At 43.5% G+C, this 9,979-nt stretch overlaps 1 protein-coding gene across 1 annotated transcript; it reads left to right on the forward strand.

Annotated features, from left to right (window-relative positions):
- Positions 1-1,238: 1,238 nt before the first annotated feature.
- On the forward strand, positions 1,239-1,998 carry LOC121997247 (probable protein ABIL5; the record flags this gene model as incomplete). The annotated part of the gene is made up of 4 exons (XM_042551572.1): positions 1,239-1,358; positions 1,428-1,507; positions 1,612-1,759; positions 1,888-1,998. Coding segments are annotated over exons 1-4 (417 nt in total), but the record flags the coding sequence as incomplete, so codon positions are not given.
- Positions 1,999-9,979: the final 7,981 nt, after the last annotated feature.

Below are 9,979 nucleotides of genomic sequence, written 5' to 3' on the forward strand. Positions count from 1 at the left end.
TCCAAGTAGGTCAAAGGGATTGACCGGATACTTGGCAAGATGAAGAAAAGTCCAAGTGGGTCAACGGGATTGACCGGACACTTGGTGAGGGAGTCCTAGCAGGTCAAGGGTGACCGGATGCTAGGCATGATGAACCAACAGGTCATGGATTGACCGGATGTTGGTTTGGGGGCTTGGGACTTGGTTTTGGGCAAAAATCAATGTCTGGATCGATCAATCGATCGATTGGCTGATGCCCAATCGATCGGCCAATCGATTGGGAAGGTCCCCATGACAAGCCTCGAGTGGGAAAGTCGCAGAGCGAACAGAACGCCTCTGGATCGATCAACCGATCGATCCAGAGCTCCCAATCGATCAGTGAATCGATTGGGAGATGGCGATGTCGCGTGATAAGCCCTGGATCAATCAGTTGATCAATCCAGGCGTATTCCTGAGAGCACAGAGGCACTCTGGATCAATCAGCCGATCAATCCAAAGCCTCCCCGATCGATTGGGAGCAATCCAATCGATCGGGATCCGACCGATGGCGCAGATAAAGGTCGTTGGAGTGCGTCTTCTTCGTCACAACTCACACTGTTCATCTTAGATCATCTCAGCAACTCCATAGCTTCTCCAAAAAGTTCAGATCGCCAGTTCTTGAAGGTTCTTGGAGGTTTTCCAAGTCAAGAGGCGGATCTACAGCTGAAGAAGAAAGCTAGGGTTAGGGTTTCCTTGTAAGCTTGTGCTGTATTTTGTTTCCCTTTCCCTTTTCTTCTTGTAGTGTGAACTTGTAGGGCTTCTCCACTTTCGGTAGTTACCGAAAAGGAGTGTTTATTAGTAGAGGTGTGTGTGTGTGTGTGCGTGGATCCTTGGACTACTCACCTCCTTTGGAGGTGGATACCAAGTAAATCTACTTGTTAGCGTTGTGTGTGTTGTTTCATGTATATTTCCGCTGCACATCTTTGAAGAAACAAGCAACGCCGACCACAAGCACGCGACGAACTATTCACCCCCCCCCCTCTAGCTACATTTCGGTCCCAACAAATCCAAGGAGCGATCACCTACTGCAAGAAGAGTAGTCAACGTGCGGTTGACTCCGGTCACTCCGCTGCCAGGAAGAGTGGAGCACTCACGGGATTCTACAATTTTTGTCTTCTTCTCGTCCTCCATCTCGTGCCTCCCTCGACTCTCAAAGCACTCAATCCTCAGTTCCCCACGCAGCCACTCTTCTTCCACCTCTGTGCACATCTATAGAGGAAGGCAAAGACGTGGAGCACTCCAGAGCAACAGCCAGCTCCGTAATGCCATTGCCTAAATCTCCATCCACACAATATGAAGAGAATGGGAGAGAGGAGGAGGGCTTCCACAACGCTTTGCTGGTCTTACAACATCTCTATTTTTTTCCTGCTAAATTAATTATTTCTGCTACTAATTTCTCGTTGCAAGAGTTGAAAGACCTACGGTCTCAGCTTCACCATGCGGCAGAACATTGTGAGCGTGCATTTTCCTCAGCCCAGCAGAAGAAGATGTGAGCTGTTAATTTCTTCTTCCTTTCCTTTCTTTTCTTTTCTTTTCTTTTCCCTGCATCAACAAACAATTTCGAGAGGTTGATGTGCATTAGTGTAAAATTAGGATTTTGGAGGGGACAAAGAGCTACATATGTGAAGCAGTTGTGGCAATAGTCGACCATTTAGGAACTGTCTCATCCAAACTCGAGCAGAGTCTCCATGCAAATATTGTGGTTAAGCAGACTGAACAAAGAATTGGTTGCTTGAAGCAGGTGAAGAAGTTTCTTCAAAGGCAAACATTAATTTTAACACAGTAAACAATGATGGTGCCTGCCATTAACGCAAATGATATAATATTCTCATAGCTTATTAAAAACTGGAATTTCAAACTTATACACAGAGAATCCTTGCTTGCCAACAATATGCCATGTGTCTTGAGCTGTGTAACATGCAACTGGACATCAAATTCCCTCAACACCATCAGCATTTCTGTATTGACAAGGCACAACCACTATGTGATGTGTGCCTCATTTTATCCATCGTCACTACTAAAGTCCTTCCTCATCTTCGACAGTTTCATCTTCTTGATCTCTTGATTGCAAGTATTAATTAATTGATGCATGCAATGTGTTTGATGAATTTCCTCAAACACTATCCTGAATTGATTTTATCATTTTTGTTTGCTAGATTGAGGAGTTGTTATTTCCTGTTGCTAAGTTGGTTTTATGTATTCCTTGAACTATCAAGTTTCTTTTATGTCTATGCTAATTCTTTTCACTGATATGCCATGTTTTCTAGTTTATAAATTTACCTCTTTTTGTTGTTGTTTCTACAGGATTTGTGTGTTGGGCTTCTTAGACGCGCTACATATACAACTTAAAGGCTTTGATCATTAAGTGAGTATTTTCTTTTAACCTTCTTATTAAATCGATTCATGACCAAGTTAATTATGATTTTGTGAATTTCTGAATCCATCTAAATAGTTCCTAATACGGTTTAGGGTTTAGGTGATGATTCATGAATGACTCATAGTTTATTTATTGGTATAATGATGAAGTGCAAATTTTGTTTGTCATACTAAGTTAATTGTTGTTGAAAGAGGAAAGTAGGAAACAACTCTCTGTCACAGGGTTAAAATATCCCAGTTATGCTTAGGACTCTTGGTCAGATGGCTATTGCTAATCCAATATTTACTCATGGTCAGCTACCTCCACGGGTAAGTCATTGAATGTCTTACTTTTTTTTCTCCACCTTCAGAGAAGGAGATTTTTCTACTACGCGCTTTCATCATCCTAGATTAACAACCTTCTTGGTTGTAACTAGGTTAACTCCCGGTTTTCTCTGTCTTTCTGTTTTGTTTTATTGCTTTAATTATTTTATTACTATTGCTATTGTACTTTTGAGTTGAAAAATCTGAGGAGGGTAGTTTTAATTTTTTTTCAGGCAATTCACCCCCTATTGCCGGCCTCCGCTGCACCTACATTATTTATGCTAATTTGTCATGCTTTGTTTGCCCATCATATGTCATGACATCATATTTATTTTTACATTCATGATTATTATGAAAAATGTAAAAAAAAATATCATGTCATGTCATACATACATCATGTAGTTATAGGAAATTTTATTTTGAAAACTATTTCTTTTTGATGTATGTCATAACATATCATGCATCATATTTAATTCCTTGCAATTGAGGACTAATGGCATTCACTAACAAGTGACATCCTAGGTGGATGATCATAAATTTCATAATGCCTAGATAGATATGCATGATCCCTTAGTTTAGGGCAAAACCAAATATACATCTCACAAAGAACCATAAGGTGACTTGTATGTGTTTTAGTATACATTAGATACAAGTGAGATATTAGGATGGTGAACAAAACTCAAGATGTTGATTTAGTGCATCTTGTTGAGTTTTAGGTTCATCAAAACATATAGTTATGTGTTTTCCAATCATTGGGAAAGCTAATGTACAAGTCATGTGCATTTAGCCCAAAGAACATGGTTGGATATTGGTTTTTAAAATGATTTTAAAATGATTTTGAAAACCTTGGTGAAGACTATCTTTTGATAGTATTCATCATTGAAAAGTTAGACACAAACTAGAAGAAAACATTGAAGTTTTCAAGAGTTTTCAAATTTGTGTCACTCTTTGAAAATAGGAAGTATTTTCATAGAAAACTATTTTTCCTTGATAGAATATACCCTAAATAATGTTTACATGAGTTTTCATGATTTTTAGAGGTTTGTAGAATTTTTGGAGAGTTTCTAAAGTCTGCTGAAATTGAATTTCAGAGAAATCAGAAACTCAATCGATCAGTCGATCGATTGAATGAGTTTTGATCGATCAACCGATCGATTGGAAAGTTCATTCCCACGAACAGAAGGTCAGTGAATCGATCAGTCGATCGATTGACACAGGATGAATCGATCAGTTGATCGATTCAGAGGGAATTTCTACAAACAGAAGCTTGCGGAATCGATCAATGGATCGATTGAAGTAGCTTCAATCGATTGAGTCCCAACTTCAATCAATTGGGAAGTCTGATTATGGCTGGAAAAGCCTGATTTCAGCACATTAAGCCACTTCAAGGTCCAATAACCATTCCAGATCCCTTGTAATACATTTGTATATATTTAGGGGGAGTTTTCTTGATGAAAACAGGTATGGATTGGTTAAGATAAATCAAAGTGAAGTTTAGGATGGGGTTTAGTTTCAATTTTGAATTTTGGAACCTCAAATCTTCAAGTTTTGGTTTTCAAGAGTCATTAACCATTCCTAACCCTTTGGAATACACTTGTATACATTTAGGGGGAGTTTTCATCATGAAAGCAAGTATGGATTGGTTAAGGTAGACTTAGGTGAAGTTTAGGTTGGGGTTTAGTTTCATTATTGAATTTTGAACCTCAAAACTTTAAGTTTTGCTTTTCCTGACTGTTTAGGAACTCCAAGTCATTATTGGTGCAATGACAAAAGTTTGACCATGTTTTTAGGGGGAGCTACTCCTTGAATGCATGAAAATTCACTTTCAAGGACCTTGGAAGGGGGTTAAACCTTCGTGATAGATAATACTCAGGGTCGAGTATTGGGGGGCAATGGAAGATTGGTTATCTTCATTGCTAGGATGATAAATGCTTTCAGATGAGCATTGTGGAGTAAATTACTGCTCAAGGGGGAGCATTGGGTTAATGAAGGGGATCATACCTTCATTGGTAAAGTGAAAAATGCTCTTGGATGAGCATTGAGAAGAAGATTACTGCTCAAGGGGGAGCATTGAATACAATGAATGAGAGTTTCATTGGGAAGTTGATGTATGCTCTAGGATAAGCATTGTGAAGTGAAGTAGAGCTCAAGGGGGAGCTTTGGCGGCAATGAAGAATATGAGATCTTCATTGTGAGGTTGTTAACAACATATGAGGCTATAAACAACGTAGAGTTAACTCTTATGGAGAAGAGTTTGTTTTCTGGTTTTGATGTGTGACAAAGGGGGAGAATTGGAGGTTAAGTTAGACCTTCATCCCAAGAAGGGAGAGTTTGTCCTCTAGGAAAGAGAGAGAATGAAGGAAACCTTCATTTATGCTTTATCATGGAGTTAAGGCTATAGGATTTAGCCTTGTGATAAAAAAGAGGTTAAGACTATGGGATTTATCCTTGTGATAAAGAAGAGGTTAAGGCTATGGAATTTAGCCTTGGTGTAAAGAAGCGATTAAGGCTATGGGATTTAGCCTTATGATAAAGAAGAGGTTAAGGCTATGGGATTTAGCCTAACTTAGAGGTATTGTCAAACATCAAAAAGGGGGAGATTATTAAGATAATTTCCCTAGATCAAAGTTGACCAGTTTGACTAAGCTTGAGTTGAGTCAAGCTTGAGTTGAGTCAAGCTTGAGTCAGGATTTGAGTTTTGATGTTTGACAATATAAGGAGATTGCTGGAATAATCATCCGATTATGGAGATGGTCAAAGGGTTGACCAGGTTGATGAGAATACAAGTCAAGTAGGTCAAGATTGACATGAGACTTGACTGGGAAAGTCCTAACTGGATGTTAGGCATTTGGAAAGTCCTAGTAAAGAACTAGGTAGGGGAAAGTCCTGGTGAGGAGCCAGGCAACAGAAAAGTCCTAGTGAGGAGCTGGGCAGGAGAAAGTCCTGGTGATGAGCCAGGCAACGGGAAAGTCCTAGTGAGAAGCTAAGCAGGAGAAAGTCCTGGTGAGAAGCCAAGCAACGGGAAAGTCCTAGTGAGAAGCTAGGCAGGAGAAAGTCCTGGTGAGTAGCCAGGCAATTGGAAAGTCCTGGTGAGGAGCCAGGCAAGTGGAAAGTCCTGGTGAGGAGTTAGGCAGTTGGAAAGTCCAAGTGTGATCTTGGTAAAGGAGAAAGTCCTGGTGAGGAGCCAGGCAATTGGAAAGTCCAAGTGTGATCTTGGCAAAGGGTGTAAGTCCAAGCATGTAGTCTTGGCAAGGTAAGTCCTGGTATGACTTGGCAAGGAAGAACCTGACAACTAGGATGAGGCCGAAGGAAGCTCCTGAAGGCAAGGTGTGAAGGATGGAGAGATATCCGAGGGACGCAAGGCTGATGGAGGAGGCTAGAATGCTAGTTCGAGGTTGGTCGGGTGTGGCCAAATGCTAGGCATAGAGACCCAACAGGTCACGGTTGATCGGGAGTTGGGTTGGAGACTTTGGACTTAAGATTGAGTCAAGTCCAGGATGGTCAATCGATTGGGCAATCAATTAAACCAAGATCCAATCGATCAGCCAATCGATTGGAGTGTGCTGCGAAGGAAGAAATGGCCCAATCGATTGGTCGATCGATTGGGAGCATGAGTCGCGAGCACAGAGGCCTTCCCAATCGATCAGGCAATCGATTGGGAATCTGCAATCGATCGATCGATCGATTGGGGCTGGGAGTTCTCACGCGATCGCGAGAACACAGAAAGCATCTGGATCGATCGGTGGATCGATTCAGACTGTCCCAATCGATTGGCCGATCGATTGGGATTCGACCGTTGCACAGGATGCAGGTAATGGATGGCTGCGATGGAGTGGTGCTGAAATGGCAATCGATTGTGGTTGATTTCAATCGATTGGGAGCACAGGATATAGCCATTGCGGAGCATTTTCTCTGCAGATTTTTGCGATCTTCTCGTGCAAGCTTTCAGCGATTTTCACGCGAGCTTCTCCAACTTTCACCGCTAGTTCTTGAAGGCTCTTGAGAGTGTTCTCTCAAGGTTCAACAAGCAACAAGTAAGCAAGAAGAGAGTGTTTTTACTTGTATTTGTATTTCTTCTTCTTGTGTGAGTTGTTTGTGTGTGTGAGAATTTGTACAAGGCTTCTCCGCCTTCGGCTGCAACCGAGTAGAAGAGTTTTCATAGTGGAGGAGCGTGTCGTGTGTGGATCCTTGGATTAGTCACCTCTTCTTGAAGTGGATACCAAGTAAATCTACTTATTAGCATTGTGTGAGTCTTGTATTTTATTTCCGCTGCATATCATCATCAAGACGCAACCGACAAGCGCGCGATGAGACGCTATTCACTCCCCCCTCTAGCGGGCACATCGGTCCCAACAGGATCATCATGGGCAGCAACTTATTTCGATCAATTTGTAATTGATCGAACGCTTTCTTGAAGATGATGTTCACCGAACTCCCTGTGTCAACAAAAGTTCGGTGAATAGTGTGATTAGCAATTACCGCCCGAATGATCAGTGCGTCGTCGTGAGGGATCTCCACTCCCTCCAAGTCGCTGGGGCCAAACCTGATCTCGGGCCCTTCAGCTTTCTCCCTACTGCATCCCACTGTATGGATCTCCAATCGCCGAGCGTACGACATCCTAGCTCTGTTGGAGTCGTCGTAAGTCGCCCTCCTGGCGATCATGCCTATTTCTCCTCGGGATGTGTTGCTTCTGTTTTCTTCTTCCAGAGCGGAGGGTCTATTTCACTCGGGAGGGATCAGTGTCATCCCTCTGCTGATGCTGATGGTGTCGCTCAGTCACCCTTCTTTCGCCCTCTTGTCTCCTAATAGATCGATGTCTTTGTCACCGATCGGGAGAAGGAGATCGGCGGCGATATCTTCTTGGAGTCGGTCAGCTGACGATTAGCGTTAAACCGCGGCAATCACGCGTGTTGTGGGTCACCAACTAGTGGAAAGAACAGAACATCGGGGTCCACACCTTGCCTTTTGCCGCCTTCTGCCGACCGGAAGCCACATGCTGCACGGCATGTGTCCTGGCCTCATGGTGTGGTCGCGCTCCTTCAGCCCTCGACCCTTTGGGCTGCTAATGGCTGCTTGATGGTCGACACTCGATTGGCGCCTCTTTTCTTATGGTCGCTTGGGCTTCTTCCACATTTATATATTCGTTGGCCTTCATGAGCATGTGGTCGAAGTCCCTGGGCAGCTTTTTGATGAGCGATCGAAAGAAATCTCCCTCAACAAGCCCCTGAGTGAAGGCGTTCATCATTGTCTCGGATGAGACCGAGGGGATGTCCATGGCTACTTGATTGAAATGTTGTATGTACACTCAGAGCGCTTCCTTGGGCTCTTGCTTTAGGGCAGAGAGGCTGACGCTCGTCTTCTGATAGCGTCGGCTGTTGGCGAAATGGTGTTGGAACACGTCTCGGAAGTCTTTGAAGCTTCGTATTGAGTCGTCTCGCAGTCTTCGGAACCAGCGCTATGCCGATCCGGAGAGGGTTGTGAGGAAGACTCGGCCCATCTGTATATTGGTGTAGTGTGGCTTCATTATCAAACCTATCCAGATAATCATCTGGATCAGTCGATCTGTTGTATGTCCCGATCGGTATAATGTCTGGGCAGAGGGTCTTGTAAGATCTCCTCAGAGAACTATCGGTTGATCCGTTCGGGCGATACGTTGCTTCGGGGCGCCTTGACTTTTCATGCATCCCGAATGGAAGCATCATCTGAAGACAATCCCCGCTCTTGATTCACCTGGGTTATTTTTGAGGGGGTTTGGAGCAAGGCGCGATGAAAGGGGATCGGCGCGGGAGACGATTCCCCCTGTGTGTCGATAGGCCTTCTATTCTTCCCCCATACGGAGATTTGCTCTGCTCGATCTTCCTGCCCCGCTCTTCTACCGGCCGCTGATGTTGTAGGCTGCGGTGCTTACCGATCTGCTAATGCTTGTTGTTGTTGCTCGATCATCTTTGCCGCTCGAGCTTGCACGAGCATGTCGAGCTCTTCCTGGGTGAGCGTCACGATGGTGAGTTGTTCAGCGTCCTCCATCTTCTCGGCTCAGATGCAGGTTAAGTTCCCATAGACGGTGCTAAATATGATCATACCCGAAAGTCGAAGAGATGGAAAGTCGGGGATGTGGCCCTCCCGCTAACCGCTTGTAGACTCCGCTCAGACCTGCAACACAAACTACGTCAGTGCCGAGCCAGGGAAGGGCTCCCCGGTATTGGCCCTCCGATACTCAAGTCAGTCACCGACGATGAAGTAGAAGGCGGATCAAAAATAAACAGTAGAGAGCACAGTGTCTCGCGTATTACGTATCTCCGCCGATACTTGGACGTGCACGCTCTCCAAGGCGAGCACGCTTCCCAAAGTTTTCCCTGAAAAGACTTGTCAGTAAAGTGTCCCTGACACAGTACCGCAACGGGCCGAACATATCTCTGAAGTAGCAGTAGAAGCTTCCGTCGTACGATCTTCCGGTTGTTCATGCTCGGTGTCGGCGACACCTGTTAGTTAGAGCCCTAGAGCCAATCATTTGATGATTGTTGTATGAACTCGTTGTATCATATTCTTATATAAATAAAGGAATTTGTTTTGGTTATTATACTTACTTGTATTGGTGCAAAATAACTAAGTATAATAGCGTCCTTGAGTAGAAGGTTCTTACCTATATCAATCGATTGGTTGAATCGATAGTGAGATGATATAGGGAACACTACTCTTAATCATTCCTAGTCAAGTATTAACATTCAGGGACAATGTTAATGCGACGAGACTAGCATGTAGGTCAACTCGATGACTTGATCTCACAAGTCATGGATATAGAGATATCAAGTTGACACATGAGTATGTATTGGAGAATGTATACTGAATGACCCGCCATGAGAAAGTATCATGAATCGTTATATGAGTGTCATATACTTTCTCATGTGGCTATTAGTATGGCTACTAGTCCTTGGACCTCAAGTCACCATGGTTCCCTATATAAGGAGTTAGTACTTTGGCTTCGTCAAACGTCACCCGTAATTGGGTGGACTATAAAAGTGATTACTGGGTATGTAACAAATTATGCGGAGGGATGTGAGTGATGTAGATGGGATCTATCCCTCCTATATGACGGGAGTGACATCAATATTCTTGATAGAGTGAGACCACTAAGTGCATGGTCATGCCCAAATGAGTCAATATGAGATGTTGAACTCATTTGATTGAGTGAGTCTACTTGGAGTTCAAGATTTAGATTGATTAGAGGATGACACGGTCTATGCCTCACATTGATCAATCTAGAGGTCAAGAATAAAAGGACACT

This window comes from Zingiber officinale, chromosome 1A (assembly GCF_018446385.1).
Source record: "Zingiber officinale cultivar Zhangliang chromosome 1A, Zo_v1.1, whole genome shotgun sequence".
Classification (NCBI taxonomy): Eukaryota; Viridiplantae; Streptophyta; class Magnoliopsida; order Zingiberales; family Zingiberaceae; genus Zingiber; species Zingiber officinale.